At 36.5% G+C, this 26,911-nt stretch overlaps 1 protein-coding gene across 4 annotated transcripts in view; it reads right to left on the bottom strand.

Annotated features, from left to right (window-relative positions):
* Positions 1 to 4,157: 4,157 nt before the first annotated feature.
* LOC144436120 (uncharacterized) overlaps positions 4,158 to 26,911 on the bottom strand; it is a 43,783-nt gene continuing 21,029 nt past the window's right edge. For 2 of the 4 annotated variants that reach the window (XM_078124816.1, XM_078124819.1), the window contains 17 exons: positions 26,599 to 26,693; positions 25,521 to 25,639; positions 24,638 to 24,686; positions 24,184 to 24,283; positions 23,321 to 23,427; positions 22,346 to 22,387; positions 21,772 to 21,963; positions 21,128 to 21,229; positions 19,568 to 19,715; positions 15,718 to 15,909; positions 15,316 to 15,407; positions 14,850 to 14,966; positions 14,191 to 14,328; positions 11,251 to 13,151; positions 10,800 to 10,891; positions 7,587 to 9,171; positions 4,158 to 7,108 (listed from right to left, as the gene is read on the bottom strand). In XM_078124816.1, the coding sequence (XP_077980942.1) occupies positions 7,601 to 9,171; positions 10,800 to 10,891; positions 11,251 to 13,151; positions 14,191 to 14,328; positions 14,850 to 14,966; positions 15,316 to 15,407; positions 15,718 to 15,909; positions 19,568 to 19,715; positions 21,128 to 21,229; positions 21,772 to 21,963; positions 22,346 to 22,387; positions 23,321 to 23,427; positions 24,184 to 24,283; positions 24,638 to 24,686; positions 25,521 to 25,639; positions 26,599 to 26,693 (5,057 nt within the window). In that variant the 3' untranslated portion in view covers positions 4,158 to 7,108; positions 7,587 to 7,600. The remainder of the gene's footprint in view (positions 7,109 to 7,586; positions 9,172 to 10,799; positions 10,892 to 11,250; positions 13,152 to 14,190; positions 14,329 to 14,849; positions 14,967 to 15,315; positions 15,408 to 15,717; positions 15,910 to 19,567; positions 19,716 to 21,127; positions 21,230 to 21,771; positions 21,964 to 22,345; positions 22,388 to 23,320; positions 23,428 to 24,183; positions 24,284 to 24,637; positions 24,687 to 25,520; positions 25,640 to 26,598; positions 26,694 to 26,911) is intronic. The other 2 variants (XM_078124817.1, XM_078124818.1) reach the window with 2 other exon arrangements.

Genomic DNA, 26,911 nt, shown 5'->3' with positions numbered 1-26,911 from the left:
GTTGTCGAAAAAATGCAATTTATATGGGGTGAAATGTATGTTTTGACTAAAACTGCTATTGTAGGTTACATAGCAGTAATATAAAAATAGTAATAATTGAAATTCATAATGCGCATTTTCTCCTGAGAGCTCAAGGCGCTCACAATTATTACCCCAGGCGCGGATCAATAGCGGCACAACGCCCTATATACTTCGTCAACTCCCTGGGGAGCATACAATCCATTGCAGCCTCTATAAGCGCATAGGATTAAAGTATTCACATTGTAACCTCTATCCTACTAGGTGCCCAATTATACAATTGCGTTGTTGGCTGAGGCGCAATCGTGGTTCACATCTTGCCCAAGGACTTTAGCCATTCAGAAACAAACGGCAGCGACAGGGCTCGAACTTGCAACAGGCAGCACAGATTCAAAGCCGGACACTCTAGATAACCGTTCGACCATCATGCCTCATATATGTAAGTGAATTTACGACAGGTGTTACTAATGCCACAACTTTCACAAACTTGTAGGCAATATATGTTTATATAATATCACTTGAAATGATTTCTACTTCATCGCATCATTCTAGGAGTCGACATACAGAATGAATTTTTTGCATATTTATTATTAATTACAATAGTGTAATATTTGTGAGTTCAAGATATTGACAGCTATTTGTACTGTCATAATGTAAACATGTTTTCATGACCAGACAGGATTCACAATTATCACAACAGTGTGACGCGACTTTGGGGTTGATGTGGGGTATTTCAACCTGAATTCAGGGATGGGGTATTTCAACGTTGATTCAGGGATGGGGTACTCAACGTGGATTCAAGGATGGGCAATGTGGATTCAGGGGTGGGAATTGGGGATTCAATGTGGATTCAGGGATGGGGTATTTCAACGTGGAGTCAGCATGTTCAGGGATGGGGTATTTCATTGTGGATTCAAGGATGTGGATTCAGAGATGGGGTATTTCAACATGGAGTGGGCGATAATGTGAGAGCCTTGTGATGACAGGGATTGGCATTACAAATGGTAGCAGTGACAGGAGAATGACTCGGTCAGGAGAGTCATTGCATTTATTGATGGAGAGAGATGGTGAGTAGTGAACTCTCAGATAGGGCCTGTCGTGATGGGGTTAGAGAAGCTTCACATTCGATGTACTGAATTACTACAAGCCAAGTGGAAGGGTTGCTCTTCATCTTGCATGTTGTATAGATTATAAGTACATATATAAGTAAAGGTAGCAAAGTCTCATTTTCCATGACTTTACTGATAAAACGTGAACATTTTAATTAGCACCCCCCCCCCCCGTTAAAAGTGAACACTTCCTAAATATACAGTTAATGCTTTGCCAATTTACTGCATCAAAAACACTACTGCTTTGTCCTCGGAACTTTGACCAACAAATAATGAGTGCAGCCACAGTTACATCACTGGTGGAAAAAGCTAAACAGAACACTGGAAAATGAATAAATAAATAAATAAATAAATAAGGCTAGGTCAGGTGAGCAGCCTTTTTGCAATAACAGTAGATTCAAATTTGTGTTTACGTGTGAACATTTCTAATTTAGTGTTACTTTGCGGAACAAATTTGTTTATTTCAAAGTCTGAGGTAACAATTGATGGGCTATATCATAGATGTTATGACTGATGGCCCAGTATTTCATATATATCAACTTTAAATGCAAGAGCCAAGGCTGAAAATGTATATGCAACACAATTTTTATTATTTCAACATTAACATTTGACTACAGTGTAGCACAATTTGTACACATGATTAACGTAAGCCCAAAAAATATCACACTGTACTACCTGTCCCTATAAGCATATATTAAATAAAACTTACAGCGGCAAAGAGAAAATAACAACAGTAATTTACACAAGTTACACATATTGTTTAAGAAGTGAACAGTACCTGCAAAGCAATTTACAGAAGTTACAGGTACAGGCAAAGTTGTTACAAAAACTGGATACAGTGTCTGTTGATATGACAACCAGATAGAGTCTGGTGCCATGACAACCCAATATAATCTGTACAAAATGGTATATAGAGCCCCATAGATTTTTAGTTATTGTAACACTACATCTCTCTAGAACTATTAGGACCAATAGATGCATGTTGTGACCAGAGTACTTGTACATACAATCCAGTGAACTTTGCCACTAGGCTTCAGGTCACAACTGTTCTCTTAGCCTCTTAGCAATAGGACTTTGGTTCTTAATAGTCAGATAAAGTGTCTCTCAGCAACTCTCTGCTAAATTTACATACCAGCTAAAACAACTTACATAGGGGAGGAAATATGTTGTCTAATTAACAAACAGTGCTATAAACAGTAATCTTGATACCGATTCATCAATCAAGTCGTTACCCACAAAATTAACTTTTAAAAAGTGAAACTTATTATTTTTTTTCCAATCAGAATTGACTGTAATACATTGGTGAGTGAGACTTTTACAATTCAACAATTAGTAAGTGAAATATACAACAGTAATTACTAACACATTAATTCTAGAAATGTTGATAGAATTACACATCACAAAAATATAGTGTGAGACCTGTCAGATTAAATCATCTATTTCATTTTTTTTTTGGAATTCTATTAAACTTGGACATAGTGGATTTTCTACATCATATGATCTCACAAATAGTTTCTTGAATTTTGTACTCATACTACTAATACTAGTTGTCATAGCATTTATAGAAATGCTGTTATAAATCTTACCAATAAGCGATACCTTGGTTAACTTCTCTCATTTTTTTTTATTTTATAAAAAACACCTATCACAGCAAATTATTATTACTCTTTTTTTTTTTTGGTGTGTGGTACAAACCACCACAAAGTAGTTGGAAAATTGCCAGGAATTAGTTCACCAGACATATAGAAAAACTGTGAAAACATCCATGCAAAAATTCACACATTTGAAAAATTTCCAAAAAAACCTAGGAAGTGGCAAGAAGGCTTGGGCTCCACTGAGCAGTTTAAAATTCTCAAGTAAAACTTCTACATTTGATGTTGCATTGTGTTGTATTGTATACATTGATTTCAGAGTGAGGGGTACCCATGTATAACATGGAGTTAGGGAACTTGCAATCCACGCTGAGCATGCTCAGATGCAAAGGAGTATGGGATTATCTGTGGTTATCGTAATAACTTATCTGGAGCTGCCGATGAAATAAACCTTGCACACTGGTCAGGGTAAATATGAATTGATTATTGGTGGTTATAAACAATGTAGCAATACTGTTTACAATACTAATTGATTAGTATTTATTATCACATTTCCCATGATGCAACATTCAACATGGCGGGTTTGCAAGTTCCCTATTATGACAACTACAATCCTGACAGATCAGATGCAGTATGCACGGTGGTTATTTCATATACCTAGGGTGTCCTAACTGTATGAACAGCTTGAGGACTGCAGCTGGTATATCCTGTATTTAGAGGTACATATCTACATACTGTAGTATATACTATGTTTTGTTGTCTTAAATACTGACAATGGAATGTGTCTGAGCTCCAATGCTATACTAAGAACACATGAAAGATGTGAAAACTGTCTCTGCACACTGCTCCACTTACATTTATCATTGTGGACACACCTATTTCTTTCTTTAGATTAAACTCAAATTGCCAATGCCAAAATGTTTTATAACTGCACACTACAATTTGCAGTGGCACAGAAACAGCAAGATCATTATCCATGCAAAGTTACAGTGCTAGATATTCCAGCCATACATGCATGCAATACTGGACACTACAACCATACATGTATACAGTACTGGACATGCCAGCCATACATGTATGCAGTATTGGACACGCCAACCATACATGTATACAGTACTGGACATGCCAACCATACATGTATACACAGTACTGGACACGCCAACCATACATATATACAGTACTGGACATGCCAGCCATACATGTATGCAGTATTGGACACGCCAACCATACATGTATACAGTACTGGACATGCCAACCATACATGTATACAGTACTGGACATGCCAACCATACATGTATACAGTACTGGACATGCCAACCATACATGTATACAGTACTGGACACGCCAACCATACATGTATACAGTACTGGACATGCCAACCATACATGTATACAGTACTGGACATGCCAACCATACATGTATACAGTACTGGACACGCCAACCATACATGTATACAGTACTGGACATGTCAACCATACATGTATGCAGTACTGGACATGCCAACCATACATGTACACAGTACTGGACACTCCAACCATACATGTATACAGTACTGGACATGTCAACCATACATGTATGCAGTACTGGACATGCCAACCATACATATATACAGTACTGGACACTCCAACCATACTTATTGCATAGTCTAGAGTAACAATACAATTATTCATGATTTACAACTCTTTCTATAACTTATGGTATTTCCTTGAATATCACATGTACTAAATTAAAACAAAGTAAACATGAACAATTTCTGGAATTGTTTGTTTGGTACCTCCCCTCAATAGTCAAACTAAAGGTCAGTGAACTGAGCGACAGATCTCAAATAGTGAATGATAAACTCAGTTTGTATTAATCCTATCACAATATGCAGGGAATAGCAAAGTAGGACAAGACTAAGAGGTTGGTCGGATCGATTTGTCTGAAAGCCTGCCCTCTATAGGTGAAAATACAAGAAAAATATGACAACCAAGTTTAGTTCTGAAACAGTTTACTTACATCACATCTAGGCTTAATAATATTGAGCTGTTAAACAATGTCATATCTTTTGACAAAACTCACATACTTCAATTATGAAAAGTTATTTCAGTTATTGTTACCATGGTAACCATTAATACCATGGTAACCTTGTAAAAAGCTATTCAGAACATGCAGCATATTGTAAATATCCCTGCAAAAATCAATGAATCACAACAGAATAAATTAATTACTTTCAATATTTCAATGACACCAATTTTCAATACAAATATTCTCTGCATTGACAAAAAAAAAAACCACCAACAAAGTATATTTTTAAACTGGCAATTTGAAATATTTAGAATCAGCTCCCACAATAGTATGACAAAAAAAACCCCAACCCAATGACTTGTAAAATTCCAATGAAATATAATGCAAGCTTCAAAAATTCTTTTGATTTAATATTTTCCCTTTGGATTTCATTTCTTTTGTTATTTTTGTGTTTTTTTTTTTAATCAGTGAAACAGATATGCCTAGAAATTGAATACATGGAGAGAGTACTTGTTGCTACGACGACAAAAATTGGAAAAAATGGAGAGTAATTGAGGCTACAAGGACAAAGGGCCACAAAAGGTAAGAGGTAAGAGAATGCTGCAAAACTTATAAAAAGGTTTTATAACTGCAGACTCTGTTTGAAAGTCTATGTACACCTGAAATTGTTGTTGTTTGATTGACTAGTAAATCGATCAATTAATTGATTGTGTGACAAACAGTGATTCCAAACATTATGCTGTGCATGTACATATCAAAACGTACATTTCCACTCTGTCTAATTTGACTTAAATTTCATCAGAGTGATACATTTCACACTCACCATGGTTACTAAGGTATCAGTTGCAATGTACTCAGCTGGCAGGAGTATATTTCAATAACATTAAAACATTCAATTGTCAAAATTGACGATTAAATGTTCATTACTGGCACCCATGGCTCAGTTGATTCAGGTATCAATTATATAAAAATGACATTTATTTTTCTTTCTGCCAATATTTCTATTATTCGATGACAACACAGACATTTTGAATAAAATTGTTAGAAAATTAGAAACAGGAATTCAGCCTAAAAAATACCACGACAATGATAGTTTGACCCTGTCTCAGACGCAATCATCAAATGTTATTTCACTATTCCTTTCATAGGACTACATCATATTACACATATTGGCATCATCTAGGGAATATTGTCTTAGGAATTATCACCCATTCTCTATAATCATCAATTCTAAAAAAAAACAAAAAAACCCACACACTTGCTGTATCAAATATTTTCAAAGTTTACAGATTTCATTGAATCTTCAAAAAAAAACTTTAGTGAAATCTTAAAAAATATCCTCTTTTCACTGTGAAAGGGGATTGTAGGTAGGCTTATTTCAGTTTAACTTACATTAATGTCTGGAAGTTAATTCAATACTCTTCATGAGCTGTGGGAATTCACAAGATATTAATACAATTTTTTTTGGAATGTTCATGTCAGGCAGAAAATAACTTAGTAGTCTGCTGTTTAGCACCCTTACAAATTACAAAACAAGACTTGTTCCTGAGTGCTTCAATCTTTGTTTTCAGCTGCTCAATACTTTCTCCCACTGAAAAGTTGTCCTATAATTACTACACTTGCAGCATGTGTGTATGTAAACACTGATTTCAATAGATGGAAGCAAGGCAGTAAATTTGCACATAAATCTGATGTTGTTTCAAAGTATCAAAGCTTGTCTCTATATAATAGGGTGGGGATGTCAAATTACAAAAAAATATCAAATTTTGGACTCTTGTTATTTCATCTTCAAAGACTATAAATGACAAACTATTGGAATGATGAACACCCTTGTGCTGAAAAACTATATCACATTATCATTAGTTTACGACGTTCTACTTTTTATTTGTAGAAAGGGGACATGCAAGACACACAGAACACTCAAACAAGTTAGCAAAGGACATGTCCATGTTTTTTTGTACAGGTGGACATGTTCATGGCTGAGTATAGGTTTTAAAGGTACAAAGCATAGCATAGCTACTTCAATGGGTGCTAACTTGGGATAAAGACAAAATCAATTGAAAATGGTGTAGTCAAAAAAGATATACCATTTTGGGGCAAACAATGAATTTCTCTGACTATCAACTATCCAGGGAAACATTATTCTTTATCAAAAATAACGGAATGTTGACAACTACACTGTTAAACACAGGGATATTGCTGAAATCAATGAAGTCTTGGACTGTTACAATATTGCTGAACACTGCGCTGACATAACTTGGAATATTTGGGCTCAGACAACTGCCAGGTGAACTCTTGCATAGATTGTTGTTGGCATGGAAACACAACACAACACAACACAACAGGTGAGCTGAGGTAGTCATCTTTATAATATAACTTGATCTGTGGACAAATTAATAAGAAATGTTCAAATTAGTAAAATTGGTCAGACAGTCAAATTAACAAGTTACATACCACTGATGTATAACTATGTCCTGTCAACCATGGAGTTTTCAGACAGATCTAAAGACACCTAATTTATTTTTTAATGAGTTTTTAGCCATTACAATAGATATAAACGAACAGCCACTGAAAGCACTAAGTTAACTCTCGAAAACTGACAAATCAACAACAGAGAAAAAATTGAAAGTATCAACTCATAAAAAACCCAAGAATGACCACTGGGGGCGCTGTCCATCAAGGGTAAATGTATTCTCAGATGTCGCACTGTTTCAGGCAATGGGTTCACTTTTATAAGATCTACACTTTGAGATTTGATACTGTTCAGTTTTTGACTAAATACCCTTCACCTGTTTGCCAGGGTAAGTTGGTCTATGTATATCTGAAGAGAAAATTTCATAATAATTTTTTGCTTGCTTACCTGGTCAAGTTGGTCTATGTATTGCTGTAAGGACCATTTCTGATGTACATTGGCATTGGAATATCATGACGTGCTGTTCCCATATCATAGGTTGGTAACATACTATTCATTGCAAAATTACTATTCACCATACTATGTCTCATTGCGGTGACCTTTGCCACAGGTGTTGACACTGGTACAGATGTCCTTCCTGAGGGAGACGGTCCCCCTGGAGGTGGGGGAGGAGGAGGCGGTTCTGAGTTCATTGGTCTTCCTGGAGGTGGTGGTGGTGGAGGTGGTTCAGAGAGCGAGAGAGAGATATTTGGTGGTGGTGTATTAACGGACATCCTGGGTGGAGGACCAGATAACGTTTGTGGTACTCGGGGCGGTGGTGGTAACGCTGTACTTGTGAAGGTTGGTGGTAGTGATATATTTGGTGGTGGTGGTCCCCACGATGACAGCGAGTTACTGAGATATGATGCACCTTTGCCATATGAACTCAATCCTGTAGACATATATGATGCAGTAGAAGCTGGGTAACTGAAACCTGGTGCTGTAAATGGTGAGACAGGAAGCCTGCCCCCTGGTGACAGTGGCGGCTGTCCATCTAAAACAGAACTGGATCTATCAGAAAATGCAGTTGGTCCATACATAGGTGGCGAATGTTGTGGGATTGGTGATGACAAGACTGGACTTGATCTTGGTGGTAATAAGGGTGGCACACATTTCATAGCAATATGATTGTTAAACTGAATATTACAGTCTGTATTAAAATCCTCATACATGGTATTACAATGTTTCCAGTCTGGGTTTTTATGAAACTTACTGTATTTACCTTCACTGTGATTACCACCACCACGTCTATGTCCCTTCTGTAGCCACGGTTTACCGTGATTCCGCCCTACATCTCTATCTCGCTGGGAGAACTTTTTATGATATGGTACAACAGGTTCTGTATCATTAACAACAGCTATCATATTACCCGTCTTTCCTTTTTTGCCAACACTTTTCTCATTACCATGGTTACTGTTGCTATGACTACTCTTCGTTGTGGTACCATTGGCATCATGATGACTGTTCATTCTTACATGGGCTCTAGAATGTCGATCAGATACTTCACTAGTTACAGATCCTTGTAAACAGACTGATTTGGATGGGACTAGTTTATCTATTCCTTTCGTCTTTTGACTTTCCATACCACAGTTGATTTTAACTGATGACACTGCTGGTGATTTGCCAGTCTCTGTTTTGATGTGACAGAGAGTGCCACCATCGTGATGAATAACACCATTGACAATTGTCCTTTGTTCATTTCTTGATCTGGTCATCTCTTGGTTACAGTCTGTAGTGACCTCTGACCTCTCCATACTACAAGATTGTATCACATTTAAGTTTGCTGTTTGCAGCATCTCTTTCTCCACCTTTTCTCCTCCTTTGTCTTTTCCGTGTTTCTTTTCCCGTTTGTCCATTTCCCGTTTGTCCAATGTATGTGATGCGAATGCCATCAAAGCATCAAAACCACTACTGATGTGTGCCTGCAGTGATCGACAGTTGTCCTTTGGATCAATCATCAAGTGTGGTGAACTCTTATCACCATACACATCTTCTGTAAAGTAATTGAAACACAAAAATAAATGGTACACAAAACAAACTGAGAATGTTTTTGTGATCTGAGAAGTCTCAGGGAAGTGAAAGTTGGTTGGGTATGAGTTCCTATGCGATTAAACAATGCATCAATTACTACACTGGTACATATGGACTAGAATTATACAGGTATTTATTGTGTATCTACGAGGCTAGAGCTGACTATCTAAGTCTCAGGTTAATGACAGTAGGTTGGGTTGAATTTAACCAAGATACAAAAGAATGAACCAACTTTACTCAGTCTGGTATTCATGGACTATTGTCTGTCTATTGTGCAGCTACCAGGCTGGGAATTGTCTATAGCTAACCTGGGCATTAATTCTAATGATACATATTAAAATAGTTGATTTTCCGGTTCCAAGATGCATTGGGCGAGGGGACGTCGCTTATGTTGTTACAGGTAAAACATCGAGGGATCGCCAAACAACTGTGCATGTCATGATACACATTTTATTTTCCCTAGGAACAATTTAGATAGATAAGAAACAGGCTTCCCACAGACCACTCAATACAAATATAAACAACATTATCCCACCCCTACTGATACACAGACACACACACATCATCCTTGGAACAAACTAACTATTGAAAGTTATTCCATTGCAGGCTCAGATTTTGACACATACATGTGTATTGATTCAAAGTTACAAGTGATATGTGTGTACACATACAGTGCCTGCTTGTCGGCAGGAATGTGTTGTTTATATTTGTATTGAGTGGTCTGTGGGAAGCCTGTTTCTTATCTAACTAAATTGTTCTTGGGGAACATAAGATGTGTAAGATATGCACAGTCGTTCAGCGATCCCTTGATGTTTTACCTGTATATTTAGTCTTGTTTTGTATTTATTACATTTGAAATAACATTTTCATCAGGAAATTATGGAAAGATATGAGTGATTTTATTGAACAAAGACTAAATACCATCAATGACAGAGAGGGATTTTAAGGGTGAATCCAGGGTATGGTCAGGTTACAAGCATTCCCTGAGTAGCGCATGCAAACCCCTCAGCATGTACACAACACATGGCATTGTATGCAGAGATTTGCAATGCATCTTGGAACCAGCAACAGGTCTATATAACACATTGCATACATCAAATCACTCATGTGAGGTCTCATTATATTAGTGGTACATGTAATTAAATAAAACAGCATTGCCCAGTTTTGTCAAATGCAATGAATATTTCAAGACATACCAAACCAGAGTGACTAGAGTTTAAATTAGTCAGTACGTTTTCTACATCTCACATAACATTTGTTTGTTACAAATTACATAAAACAAACACACGGACTGACAGCACACAGCATATAAAATGATACACTTTATCTCACTGTGAACACAAATCAACATTACTGTCAGATGAAACAAGGAAGATTCAAAGACTTTTTATATATGCTAAAAGTGAGGTCAAATGTGCATGCGTGCTATCAGTGCCTGTATTTTGTTTGTGTAATTCCTAACAAGAAACTTTGTACGAGTTGTAAAAAAAAAATACCACTGAATGGAAACTCTAGTCTTTTGGGTTTGGTAGTATGCTGTTGTGGACATACACTTGATGAGTCAAATATGCCAGTTTAATAAATACATACCTTGGGTGTTACAGTCTACACCATCAGGGGTTTTCCTTCCTGGGGTTAAAGGTCGACATCGATCACTGTCTGCATTATCACCATGATTTACACTGTGAGGTTAGATTTCAGAGAGATATGAATAATATCACACAATCAGAGACACAAATATGATGCCAATTATTGATACAAATATGACAAATATAAATATAATTATTCTTACAAATATGACAGAAATACAAATATGATATGACAATTATTGATACAAATATGAGAGTCAGCGATATGAATCCTACAACCTTGATACATAATGCAATATACATAATGTTAGGATACAATACACAGGATATATTAACACAGTGCATATAGCTGAAGTTTCTTGAAATTTTCAGTCTAATTACATTGACATATCCAATACCAGTGTACACTATATATCTACACATTCTGATTTGTAACAATTGAAATATCTTACTCTTGATTGTTTTCAGTTGTCTTCTCTCCAAGTTGGAATGATCTTTCCAGTGATGACATAAGAGCATCTTTTTCCAAGACTGCTTGTTTACTTTCCAAGAGGCCTGCATCTGGAACTGGTGAAGACTTTGCTGAACTTTCCGGTGACGAGATAGCACTAATATGAAGTGGTTGGTTAACGGTTGACACGATGGATAGTATGGAGTCTTGCGCTTCCCCTAAGTTGATTGACTTCACTTTGTCACTCTCTGTGGAATGTTTCTTTTGAGGTACAACGCTTGGTGATGTTGAAGTGGATCTTTTACGTTTTTTTCTACCAGATGATTTGGTGTCAGTCTGTGTAGTAGGTGTCAATGTCTCTGTTTTCACATTGTTTACTACAGTCTGTGGTAGTGTTGGTGGTTTTGCTTTATGCATCACACCGCAGTGATTAGGTGTATTAATTCCGACAAAGTACTGTGATTGTGTTTGTTCTGTCATTTTTAGACCACTGTTCCCTGACTGTGTTTGTTCATGTACTTTGAAACCAGCACAGTTCATGGACTGCTTGGTTTGTTCATTATCATGCACTGACTTGGCTATGGGATCATCTTGTTTGTTAGGTTGTGACCTCCCAGGACTCTTTACTCCAGGTGATGGATATAGTTGTACATTCTGTGGACTCAATGGGGGTCCAAACGCAGCTGCAGCTACAGCTGCAGTATTTACACAAAGTTCAGATGCAGCATTGACCTGGCCATAACTTTGATGTATGATTTCTAAGGGACTAATAAGTGCTGGTTTTTGTACTGCGGTGACATTTGACCTGTCATGCTGGTGTGGTGAGTGCTGACTGTAGGCTCTCGCAGGACTGCCACTGTGAGTGTGTCCATATGATGATTTCAGTGCTGCTACAGGACTGTTGCTGTTCCGTCGTGGTGACTTCTTTAGTGCTGCAACAGGACTGCTATGGTCACCAAGAGGGGACTTGCTGAATGCTGCAACAGGACTGATACAGTGTCCATGGGGTGATTTATTGCTTGGTAAATCAGTTTGTTCTAAATGAAGGACTGTTCCATTCTGTGCCCTTGGACTTGGCAAACCAAAGTGACCTGAGATTGACCTTTCATTCACTGAAGTCATATTGTCTTCTGCGCTGGAAACCTGATGTTTCTTGTTCGCCCTTGATCTAGGTGATTTTGGAGGTGAGTTTCTCTTTTGACCATTACAATTCTTTCCTGTTGTTTTTGCTTTTGTTGCCTTCTTACCATTACATGGCAAACACACTGGCAATGTATTGACATGATTCATCACCATCATAGAACCAGCATTATGATTGGCTACCATATTGGAATTCATCACAGACCCGGCGTTACAATTGGCTACTATATCAGTATATACACTGCCAGTCAACATAGATGAAGTTACAGCAGTAGATTTAGGGTTGACTACTTCAGACTTGACACTAGATTGTATATTAGCTTCAAGCATTGATGGTAACTGATGAAATTCCTGAGATAAATGTCTGCGTAGTGCCAATTTAGCCGGTGATGTCACCGTAGTCTCTGACATACAATCACCTTGTACCCTGGCGGCATCCTTTGCAGCGTCCTTGGCGGCTAATAACTCCGATATTTTCTGACAACCGCTGCTTGATCTACTGCGATTTCCTCGCTTTTCTCCATTTTTACGAGTCGTTTTTTTGGGTTGATTTGGTTTGATATGCACATCATCACCATTATTCAAATTCTCTAAAGCTTGTACCTCAGTTTGTAGTTTGCTGACTTTTTTCACCAATTTTTTTCTGTTTTCAAATTCCTGTTTTATCTGAACTGCAATGGCTGTTGTGGGTTCGTTATTGATACCATAAATTTTCCCCAGTAACCCTGCGTTGTCACACAGTTCTTCTTGCTTCATATGCAGCTGTAACAAAACACAAATTTCAACTTATTTTCACTTTGGTACAAAACAATCATCTGGTCAAACTAAAAGATTATTAAATTTCCTCTACTGGGATCAATATAATAAATTCTTGGTACCGTCAATACAATTTTACCACCTAGGTGCATTATGTAAGTACCAATCATGATAATCCTCTGATTTCTTAGTTGAGATCATTGCTACAGGCACTACACATGCATTACCACAGGCATGCATGAGAATAAGTATATTTTGACCCTCTAGCATGAAGTAAAACGGTATTGAAAGTGCTGAGAATTTTGCAATCTAATTATACAGACTAAGCGGCTAGATATGGATGGGAAAAAAATTGGTCTGTCATAACTTGGAAAATATGAGATGTAATGACTGAAAACTTGGAATGACTTCTCTACTTTAGCAAAGAACTGGATACATAACATCCTGTTAACATGGAATGACTTCTCTACTATCCTGTTAACATGGAATGACTTCTCTACTATCCTGTTAACATGGAATGACTTCTCTACTATCCTGTTAACATGGAATGACTTCTCTACTATCCTGTTAACATGGAATGACTTCTCTATCTACTATAGGATGACAGCAAAGAACTGGATACATAACATCCTGTTAACATGGAATGACTTCTCTACTATCCTGTTAACATGGAATGACTTCTCTACTATCCTGTTAACATGGAATGACTTCTCTACTATCCTGTTAACATGGAATGACTTCTCTATCTACTATAGGATGACAGCAAAGAACTGGATACATAACATCCTGTTAACATGGAATGACTTCTCTACTATCCTGTTAACATGGAATGACTTCTCTACTATCCTGTTAACATGGAATGACTTCTCTACTATCCTGTTAACATGGAATGACTTCTCTATCTACTATAGGATGACAGCAAAGAACTGGATACATAACATCCTGTTAACATGGAATGACTTCTCTACTATAGGAAGATGGCAAAGAACAGGTTACATCCTATTTACTTTGATATTTAGTCGTACCAGGCAATATGTCAACTCACCAATTTTTTTTGTTCTTTTTCCAAGTCTTTGATGTTTTTCTCCAATGAACCACTCTGTGCCTGTAGATCTTTGTGTCTGATAACAATCTCTTTAGACCGCGACAGTAATTCATTGGGATTCACTGCCTTCATTCCAATCTGAAATCAATCAAATACAAATTTAGACTTGATAATTCGGATTACAATCATAAAATATAAAGCTGGCTGACTTGGATTTGGTCATTCTGGTGGTAAAAATAACCAGCTATTATTTCTCCAGTATGTCTACAAATGTGTGTTTGATACTATTTTGAGACTACAAGTCACTTGTCATTTTTTTCAATTGTACATAATTTTTTGAGGGCTGAACGAGGCATCATGTCACATCACAGAATATTTCACATGCTGAATGTTACAGGTTGAAATAGATTGGAAATAGTTGCTACAATGTCAAATAAACATACATACTACAACCACACAAACACACACATGTGCGCACACACACACACACACACACACACATACATACACACATACACACATGTGCACACATACATACATACATACATACATATATACACACATGCACACACACTCACACACGTGCATACACACACACACACACACACACAATAAAAACACACACACACATACAATAAAAAAAAGTAAAAGTTACTTACACTGGCAGTACCTACCTCATCTAATCTGGTATGTAGTAGTTTGACACTATCCTGTGTTAGGAAGTCAATCTGTTTGTCAAGATGTGAGATTTGATTCACCAGGGAGGCTCTTCTAGCCTGTCAGATTATACAATATTATGTAAGTAAATAAAACTTCTGTATTCACACACAGTCAATGAAAAAAAACCCTAATACCTCCAATACACAACACTGATGTTTTAATTACTGTTTCTCTGCATTGTCTGTCTGTCTGTCTGTCTGTCTGTCTGTGTGTGTGTGTGTGTGTGTGTGTGTGTGTGTGTGTGTGTGTGTGTCTGTCTGTCTGTCTATCAAAGCAGTCAGTTTGCTACATAGTCCTCATACTCTGTTACTGATAGCTATGAAAGTATTTGTTTATATAAAGTATGATAGTAACAAGTACTGGAGTACATAGATATAATGTCTGACATGCTACAAGATAACTAACCTGTTCCTGTTCTATCTTCTGCCTGATCTCAGCACCAAATTCAGCATTCTTCATGTGTTGCATAAACTGCAGGAACTGAAACTTGTACACATCTACAATACAGATGGAATATAGCAACATTACGACTCGAAACTGAACTTCTCACAAAGTTATTACATGCAGAAAGAGTTCAAAGAATATGTCCATGTTACGACTTGACACTGGAATTTTTACAAGGATATGCAGGAAGAATTTAAGGTCTCCTGTTAAACAGGCTATTCATTTGTTTCTTACAGTGTCAGTCTTAAATATTATATTGCTACACATGACAATACTTTCAATTGCAGACAATGCAGAAAACCCAAATCAATGTGGAAAATTAACTTACAACTTTTAATACTGGCCAATCAAAGTGTAACCTACCTAATAACTGTTGTAACACTGCTGGACATTCTGTGTTTTGTAACAGCTGCTGTTGACTTGGAGTGAGTTTTAACTGGGACGGTACAGACATAACTGGTGGTGGTGATGACAACGGTAAAGAGGAGGTTTTGAAACCAGATGTCATCATACTAGGTAGATTAAAATTTGGACTTGATTGCTGAAACTGTTGATCTGAAATAACAAACATATAACACATATACTTCTTGTATAAACAAAGCAGGACTAGAAACTTTCCTGCCAAAATTTTTGAACAAAAATTCTTGTTTCTCTGTAAATTTTGGAAAAAGATCAACTTTATTTTAGATCAGAATTCAAGAAATATTACTTCCCAATGAAGTAATATTCTTAAATTTTAGAAAATGTTCTTAACAATCAAGTTTCTATTTATTGCAATGTCGTCTCTAGGAATGAAAGGGATAAACAAAGCACACAACACAGAAATGTTCACGTGTTTACCATGATAAACATTCGATTTCTACTATAATCCAAGCTTTCTAACTATCTTGTTTTAGAATGTTTAAACTCTAGATGTTGAATGGAGTATAACTACCATTGAATATACCACAATGATGCTATGCTTATACAGACTTTGATGTTCTATGTGAACAAAGTTAATAACATTTCATGACAGTATGTTGTATTACTGTATTAAAGTGTACATGCAAAGGTACATACTTTTTTTCGTAATTATGTTTACTAGTATTTTGCCATAAAAATAAAGGAAATCGGGTTTGCAATAGTACAATATAATTCTAACACGAGAAATTGCGCGAAAAATGAGGCACTCTCGGCTCAGCCACAGAGCACCTTCAGGTAAGTACCTCTTATTTGCATATGGATAGGACAGGATTTGGAACTTTATGATGTCAATGCAGGAACACAAACATGTTCGTCAGTGTATCTTTACATGTAAAGCCATTATGGCCGAACCAGAAGGTCAACTTCAAAACCCGTTTTCGCCAGAACCCGAAGTTGAATATTGGTCAGATTCCTCAAGCGTAGAGCAATACACTCCAGCATTAACATCTGATGGTGTGATTTAGCCAAATTCATTCGAACCAACCGCTAGCAGTAACGATAGTTCCTCTGGTAGTGAATGAGTGAGGAAGGTGTGGTTAACCACAGAGACTGAATGACACTGCTTTATAAGTTTTTTTTCCGATGTAAATTTCACAGACAAATGTCGTCATGGCTAGTACACATTATATGTAATAGTATACCTGTGTTTAAATATCCACCATGCAAGTTTAGTGCTTGTTTTCTGACTATGCCTTGCTGTCTTATACCACGTATTGTTTATGTCCTAGTGAAGCCGTGTTGTTTACATAAAATGAAGGCTGTTATCATCGTCCTTTGTTGACATAACTATTCAATGGGTGAAAAACAGCTCCTGCAGACAATGTAATCGAAACGAACATTATCTAATATTTCCATACCCATCAAACATAGAGAGATCGAATGAGAATGGCTTCAACAGTTCCCCATAATATTCTCTCAGTTGTTCAAATGTAGCATGTGTCGTAACAGTACATTCGATCTATGACCATTCAAAATCTTCGCGAAAGTAGACCCACAAATTTGTTAGAGCAGAACGTTTTGTTGGATAACCATCCCTCTTGAAAGCTATGTGTACACATACTTTATTTCATTTTTTACTGCGTTCATTACCATCCACACAGTGACATGAAGTGGTTTCATCTTCTTTCAATTAAAGTGTACATGCAAAGGTACATACTTTTTTTCGTAATTATGTTCATTTTGCCATAAAAATAAAGGAAATCGGGTTTGTAATAGTACAATATAATTCTAACACGAGAAATTGCGCGAAAAATGAGGCACTCTCGGCTCAGCCACAGAACACCTTCAGGTAAGTACCTCTCACTTGCATATGGATAGGACAGGATTTGGAACTTTATGACGTCAATGCAGGAACACAAACGTGTTCGTCAGTGTATCTTTGCAAAGCCATTATGGCCGAACCAGAAGGTCAACTTCAAAACCCGTTTTCGCCAGAACCCGAAGTTGAATATTGGTCAGATTCCTCAAGCGTAGAGCAATACACTCCAGCATTAACATCTGATGGTGTGATTTAGCCAAATTCATTCGAACCAACCGCTAGCAGTAACGATAGTTCCTCTGGTAGTGAATGAGTGAGGAAGGTGTGGTTAACCACAGAGACTGAATGACACTGCTTTATAAGTTTTTTTTCCGATGTAAATTTCACAGACAAATGTCGTCATGGCTAGTACACATTATATGTAATAGTATACCTGTGTTTAAATATCCACCATGCAAGTTTAGTGCTTGTTTTCTGACTATGCCTTGCTGTCTTATACCACGTATTGTTTATGTCCTAGTGAAGCCGTGTTGTTTACATAAAATGAAGGCTGTTATCATCGTCCTTTGTTGACATAACTATTCAATGGGTGAAAAACAGCTCCTGCAGACAATGTAATCGAAACGAACATTATCTAATATTTCCATACCCATCAAACATAGAGAGATCGAATGAGAATGGCTTCAACAGTTCCCCATAATATTCTCTCAGTTGTTCAAATGTAGCATGTGTCGTAACAGTACATTCGATCTATGACCATTCAAAATCTTCGCGAAAGTAGACCCACAAATTTGTTAGAGCAGAACGTTTTGTTGGATCATGTAACCGTCAATCTTGAAAGCTAGGTGTACACGTACTTTATTTCATTTTTGACTGCGTTCATTACCATCCACACAGTGACATGAAGTGGTTTCATCTTCTTTCAAAGCACGGCCCATGTACACTGAAGCCGGCCGTACTGTGGTGTATTGTGTATTGTCTCCAACCATTTTTGTTTGAGTTTTTTATGGATAGACATGTCTTACGTTGTGGAAGTTATTTGACCTGGGAGCGTGAAGCTTAGTGCTGATTGTACTTTGCTGTGTCCATCCACTTTTGACATGTGATTGGCATGACACAGTAATTGTTCAGGTAGACAAAACAATGGAAACAAAAATAGCAACATTATAATGAGCGTTGCGTCTTTTTACTTTGATATGATTCCGACGATGTACATGTGATGTATCACAATGAAAACGATCGACTCCCAGCAACATGGAAATCAAAACATACAATCGGACTACGCATTGTTTAAAAACAAATGCTATCGTAGTGAAAATATTTTATGAAGCTAACTTGCTTTCTTGAAAACATCATTTCAAATTATTTTATTTGTCTTCCTTTTTTCGCTTTTATCATGGCTACACCGGTGGCGTGGAGAACCCCGGCCCGGTAACATTTACTTACCGGCTTTCACTGTATGGCGTCACTGTCCAGTTTTTACATGATTTCAACTGCCTTCACCCATTATTACCTATTCAGTCATATCACGCGGAAATGTGTGTAGGGTGATCGTTTCACTGCGAGTGCTGCCGACAAAACACCAAGGAACCATTGTTGTCGGAAGACTAAACTGGTGCACCACAATATGTACAGTTACAGATAATACTATATGGCAAGCGTAATTAGTAATTCATAAGTAAACATTACACAAAGGGTTAGAAGGCTTTTGTAACACGTGGGACCTTGACACCTTTCGTGAGCTGGTTGAGGTGCCGAAGTTAGTCGAAGCACAGGGGATTAAGGGGGCAAGTATTTTTGCGACTTTCTTGCCAATGCGCGCAATATTTAGAGGTATGAATGCAATTTCATTTATTTTTATGGCAAAATAAACATAAGTACGAAAAAAATTATCAACCTTTGCATGTACACTTTAACAGACACAGTGTGTGTGTGTGTGTGTGTGTGTGTGTGTGTGTGTGTGTGTGTGTGTGTAACAGATCTATAACTTACCAGTATGTTGTTTTACTGAATTAACAGATACGGTATGTGCATGTAACAGATCTATGGCTAAAGCGGTGGATTTCTTTGTTTTAGTAGTGGTTGACCCTGCACTGTTCTTTCGAGGTCGCCCTGGACCACGTCGCACACCTTTCAAATCCTGTACAGATAAAAATATTCAGAGTAATGAATATGTGAGCAGGGTATCATAATATGAACACAATCATCAATTTGAGGTTGGACGTGGGGAGGGGGCATTTGAATGTGTATGGGGGGAGGAGGTGATATCGTGCAAAATAGTTTATATCGATAAAATCAAATCATTTCAATAAACTGATATTGATGGTTAACTTCAATTATGATCAGACAACAACAACAACAACAACAACAACAATCCAACACATATTACATGGTTTAGAAACATGCCTATCTATACACTATCAAATAATAACATATTGGTAATTCTTGTAAAAATGAAAACCTACAAAATAGATAAGTCACCAGATACAACAGAACAAGAAAGTAAGGACTCTCACTCACTCATTCACTCACTCACTCACTCACTCACTACCTCACTCACTCACTCACTCATTCACTCACTCACTCATTCATTCATTCATTCACTCACTCACTCACTCATTCATTCATTCACTCACTCACTCACTCACTCACTCACTACCTCATTCACTCACTCACTCACTCATTCACTCACTCACTACCTCACTCACTCACTACCTCACTCACTCACTCACTACCTCACTCACTCACTCACTCACTCACTACCTCACTCACTACCTCACTCACTCACTACCTCACTCACTCACTCACTCACTCACTCACTCACTCACTCACTACCTCACTCACTCACTCACTCACTCACTCACTCACTACCTCACTCACTCACTACCTCACTCACTACCTCACTCACTCACTCACTCACTACCTCACTCACTCACTCACTCACTCACTCACTCACTCACTCACTCACTCACTCACTCAATGCATGTCTATGTCACTGTTTCTGCTGTGTTCAAAACATGAGTCAAAATGTTCAAAATTGCCATGACTTTCCTCAATTTTTCTTTGATATTACTGGTGCTGGTATAATTATGTTATTCTCCAATATTTGTCTTCATTCAGCCAGAAAATATTCACGACTTAAGGGTTTGACTTGTAGTGAAAAAGAACCCTTAAGTCACTCATATTTCCCTTGGCTGAAGAAAGAAAAATATTGGGGAATAACATCTAAGTACATTTAATCATAACTGTGCTCAAAAAAAAAGAAAAGGTTTTAGATCTACAGAAATATCAGTTTTTAGTTACTGGGTTTTTAACAAGAAATAAAAGATACAATTCTGGTTATTCTATGGTGTTAATAAGAAGTGATTTAATACTTACAAACAGTGGTCCCATCATGTTTATAATTTTTATCAACATTTCAGGTTAGTTTTGTTAGATAGTTGATGATAGAGAAGATTAAAGATAAACACTGATGGTAGATAGGACAATGAGACCAAATGGAGTTGTTGTCTTTTATATCAAACAACAACTCCAACTGATTGTAAACATTACCTTTTTGGGTTTTACCTTTAACGTTTTATTACGCTTTCTTTTCCCAGTCTTGTCCTTCTTTCGTCTCCTGCGATATTTCTTGGTGATACCTCCAATACCCTTCTGCAAAACATACATATAAAGCAAAGAAAACAATATTTCTTAGAGGTTTTCATTGTACATGTGGGCAAAACATAACTGCTTTAAATTGATCATCCTCATTCTGTTGCACACTCACTGGCAAAATCTTATTGAAGGTGGCCAGTCATGGAAGAAGATATGAAACCAAGCATTCACTTTCAATTATTATCAGGAAAAATGTGGGAAAAAAAATGTTGAAAAGTGATCCGGTACAGAATAGCAACACCCAATGTCTTCAACAATTCAAACACTTTCACTTTGTGAGATTCTATGTAAAACTTGACTGATTCCTGGTTGTTTCTTAAACTGTGTGACAGACAGTATTGCTGTTGAAATATTGTTACACTGAGACTCAGTTGTATAACTGCATGACAATACTGTCATCTTAACATCACTGAATTGTACACAACATGAAAAAAATCCATCACAGGATGCTTAAGTTCAACTGACTGAATTTGGTGTATTAACATCACTACATTATCCCAAGAATAAAACTCACGGTGAGATACTAAAGTTCAACTCACCTCCTTCTCCTCTGTTTTTTGATTTTCTTTATCTTTCCCTGAAACCCACTCTGACCACTGTCGCCGTGTAGTTGGTCCAAAAACATTAAAATCGCTATCATTACTATTATTGCATTCAAAGTCTAAGTTCTTAGCTGCTTGGAATTTTTCATTATAATTCTTCTTGGTTCTTCTAATTTGGTCCTCTTCTTCCTACGATATAATGGAAGACAGGTAGTTTGTACATGAAATCAATAAAACTATCCTTTATATTGGAAATATTGTGGTCAAAGACGCAAGACTCATTACCTGCACATCGTAAGTTAACACCCATACTGCTCATAAGTTACCTCTTACTGAGTATTGGGTTCAAATTTAACCACTGGTGTGACCCAGGTAAACCAGTTATTAAATGGGGACCTGAAAGGGCAGAGACTTTTATATGAAGGATTTAGCTATGATATGGATCAATCTGATCTGCCATTATACTGTCAATGGTTCATTACTGTCAAAGGTTTGAAGTCAAGTAAACAAGAATGGGACACCACATGGTTTATTCATCAAACACTGCCTTACAGAATACTTTTATACTCACCCTGAGTTTGGGATTTTTCTGTCTTTGAAAATATTTCTCTAACTGTAAAGAGACAAAATTATGAAATAAGTTATTTATAGCATACACAATCATTCTCATTGAATGATATGTAACTCAACAGAGTACTCTTAGCTGTATAAATGTAGTGTATTGAATTTCAATGCTAATGTTTACAAGTTGATCATGAAACTTACATACAAATGTTAATTGAGGTATATAGACACTTCATGTTATCTTTACTGCATTTCATGTTTATTTTGATAAATTCTGACTAGATTGTAATGGAGGCATACTAGCTAGTAATCACTCACTGAATAATTGCATTTTTGATATTCTAAGGTAATGGAAAGAATGGAATGAATGAGAACAGATTGTATACTAGCTATACAACTATTACTTGTATGCAGAATATATGTAAGATGAGAAGGGTCTTCTCTTAGCAACCCCATCACCAACAAATCCATACTAATGTAAGACCAGAAGGGTCTCTCTTAGCAACCCTGCCCCCAACAAATCCATAATAATGTAAAAGAAATGGAATACTTTAAACTACAGCAGAACTATTACTTGTTATATCACGCTGTATGTATAGCATTGATATGTCACTGAAAAGGTCACGGCAACCTTATCCCAACCCACTCTAAGATAGTAAAAGAAACCCAATACTAACAATAGAAGTATCAATTGCACAACCCAGTCAACTGACATTAATTTGTGTGGTACTGACATGACCACAGAAAGGTCATGGCGACCCCAATCTGTCCATATCAAAGATATTTTCTAAGAAACTAAATGCTAACAACAAAGTGTAGAAGTTATATGCTACTGAAAAGGTCCCAGCAAACCCCATCACGACCTAAGTCAAGAAAGACGATACTCTAAAAAAGCAGAAATTTTAACTGCACGAAAGTAGTATAACAAGACAACCCCAATCCTGTCCCAAATCCAAGATAATGTATGAAATAGAATACTTACAATAGAACTATCTATTGTGTGAAGGTAATATGACACTGGTCTACCAGTCCATGACACTGAACCTCTCAATGGTGACAACTCTACTACATGCATTATACTGGCCACATCTATCAAAACAAAGAAACATTAATTAAAATCAATCAGTTAACGATATATTATTACATAGTAATTACATACAATAATATCAATTATAACAAACGCACTGGTTTAGATGACTTATTTGTAATGTAACACAATGATGAGTTAATTGTCTTTCTACATCAATTATGTTACCATGGTAATAATTAACCTCTATGTAAATTTCCATGTGTTTCTTTTGATTTTTTCAAGACCATACTGTTACATAACAGTCACTGAAATTGCACTCAATATTTCATGTTAAATTAAATCATAATACTTTCTAAAAACACAAGATAATTTTTTTTTTTAAATCAACAACCTAACATTATCTGCTGTCTATTTGAGTACAACAATCATTGTACCATAGTTCACCAACAAAATTACGGTAAAATGTACTGGAAACTATGCCAGTTTTACCATATTCCCCCCTTTCTGTTACCAGGGTTCCCCAACCTTAGCTAAAACACTGCATCATGAGTGTCAAATCTTGTGCAAAGTTTTCACACACTGATGATCTTGCCAAGATATTTATAAGAATTGGCAGACGATATAAATAAATATAAAAAGAAAGAACAATATTTTGAACTTATAGAAACTGGGAGCTGACCTCAAATATATACACTGTCAATATCTAGTTGTATGTTTTTAGTTCTCTTTCATATCACTTAGACACCAGAACACACCAAATATTTGGTGAGTAATCCTAGCACTGTCTTTGTCAAATGAAATGATATAAGTCTTACCATTGAGATTCCTGTGTGTTATCTTAAAGTTCAGTGGACAAAAAGACTTAGAAGACACAATCTTGGCTCCTTCTTTCATGTTGGCAAACCGAATCTTCAGCTGCAAATTCAAATAAGACAACATAAAGTCAGTTATTAATCACAACCACTTACACTCTCTCTACTCAAGTACATGCTCAGACACAGTTTATATGCAATGTCTACACTCTCTCTATTCAAATACAAGGTTACGGTACAAGTATCTCCAAATTCTGATATTAACCTCTCTAGGTGAACATCTTTTAAAATGATGAAACTTCATCTCTGCAAATGTTCAGTCTAAGTTCATGAGTTCAACTATCTTTTAAGAAGAGGTCAAAGGTTAAAATATACAACATTATTTGCCATTTTATGATAAGAACAACATGTAATATTCACACAAAAAATCGAAAGAGAAAATCTGAAAGACACCTACCTGATGGTCAACTTCTGGACCAAATGCAAAATTATTCACAAATATTACACTGGAGGAAAATCAGAAAACTGTACAGGTCAATTTACTATCTCTCAAGAAATCTCTTGTATCTTGTTATCATTAAAATTACAATAGTCCAATGAATGATTTATTTCAAAAAAATATACAGCTATCACCTCAAGCTGTATCACTGTTCTTGGTCGGCTTCTATCATCTCTGACATATCATTTCTGTTACCTCCAGCTTATCTGAGGTTAATATGAGACACTTGATACTGTTATAAAACACGTACGATTAGCCATACTCTGAAAGATCCCTCGTTGTGCTGTGTAGCAAGTGGTTACATAAGTGGACGAACGACTGGGTCTTTTAGACTAAATTAGCCTATACATAACTGAATTCTTTTATTTTATTTTTTTGTTTCCAGGATGAACAAGTCTCATTTACAGGTCTTCTTAAAAAAACACAGCAAAAATACACAAAACCACATCAAGCACTACATGTACACATGTACAGGTGAAGTTACCAACAGTAAATATACAATAATAATAATAAAATTGAAACATTCTGAATAAGAATTTTAAAAAAGAAGACCTATTTGAATCCTCTATTGTTAAATCATGAGAATTGACAAACAAGAAATAAACTTTCTGTCCTGGACTACATTTACAGATTATAAAATCTCACAAAACAATGATTGATTGATAGTTTGATTGATAATACAGCTATTGTTAATTTCACTCTACATATGTGAAGTCCATGTGAATAACATGAACCAAAAATGTCGCATTAGACTTCTGGGTAACATTATTTCAATGGGCTTGACATGCATGTACAGTGAGATTCACAATATGTGTGTGTAATTTGCATAAGTTGTATGTACCTTGCAGATGCTATCTTGTCTTTCATTTCATTACTGAGAAAGTCACCTTTATCCAACCTATAAGGACTGTACTCTTTGCCATACCATCTCATCCATTTCCTATACTCTATGTCCATTCTCTGTAAAGTGTAAACATGCACACACATTATTATACCATGCATAAGCCAAGTTGAACAAGAAAATATGGAGTTTACAACCTGGTCATTCTACGTCACAACACAACACACATCTATGTCATGACAATGCGTGCCTAGTATGTCACTTGTTCCGTTGTGTTCGAAAAAGGAGTTAAAACATTCAAAATTGCCATTACTTTCCCTGATTTTCTTTGATATAATTATTACTAGTGCTGGTATAATTATATAATTCTCCAATATTTTTCTTCATTCAGTCGGTAAATACTCATAAACCAAAGGTTTTATCACTACTCGTTTAAAGACTCAACTCAACTCAACTCAACTCAAGACTCGTAGTGACAAATCCCCCTTAGGTCAATCGTATTTTCCTTGGCTGAATGAAGAAAAATACTGGGGGCTAAGATCTAAATATCATGTAGAGGTTGATGAGCAGTGAGTGAGTGGGAGTGTAATATCACACTGCTGACCAATGGATTGACAACATACAATTTGCTTTCCAACTAGGGTAGCCTAGTCCCTATGGCATCATTACAATTTACATCTCCACTCACTAGACACCATGTTGGCATCCAGACTACAACTAGGGAGTCTGTTACACTTAGGTTATGGTTAGGAATGGGCTTAGACTCTGTAACATACACAAGACATATCCGGACAAGACCAGCCTTAAACACTGGCTTCGTTTCTAGTTTTGATAAACTCTCACACTGACATTTAACACCTAGTCAAACTTTTACAGATGTCAAAAGATCCTCAGAAACAAACATGAAATAATATCATGGTGAAAAATGTTTGAACGAATCTAAATGTACATTGTTCTAAACCATGGTCAAATATAATTGTACATGTAGCAACTAGTAAATTTCATTATAACATTCCTAAGAATACATCCATAACTAGTACAACTCTGCATTCATAGCTGAATAAAAGAATGTTCATACCAGAGCATACTCGGCAGGTACATCGGCTTTCTCTATTCCATAAGCTAGTTTACATCGTGTTGCTGCAGCAACCTGTAAAACCACTTGGCCAACACCTGCAGTGTAACATAGGTTGATAACACAATCATATCATGCAAATACAATGTAATTGTTTACAGATTTCATAGAATATCATATCATGCAAGTACAATGTGTTCATTTACAAATGTTATAGATTGGAGTTTCATACATGCACCAAAGAGGATGGTAAATCAGTTCACAGATCAGCAATTACATAGTTGTTATCCATATACATTCATTGTTCATGAGATAC

This window comes from Glandiceps talaboti, chromosome 6, assembly GCF_964340395.1.
Source record: "Glandiceps talaboti chromosome 6, keGlaTala1.1, whole genome shotgun sequence".
NCBI lineage: Eukaryota > Metazoa > Hemichordata > Enteropneusta > Spengelidae > Glandiceps > Glandiceps talaboti.
This window is presented reverse-complemented; position numbering and strand designations above follow the sequence as displayed.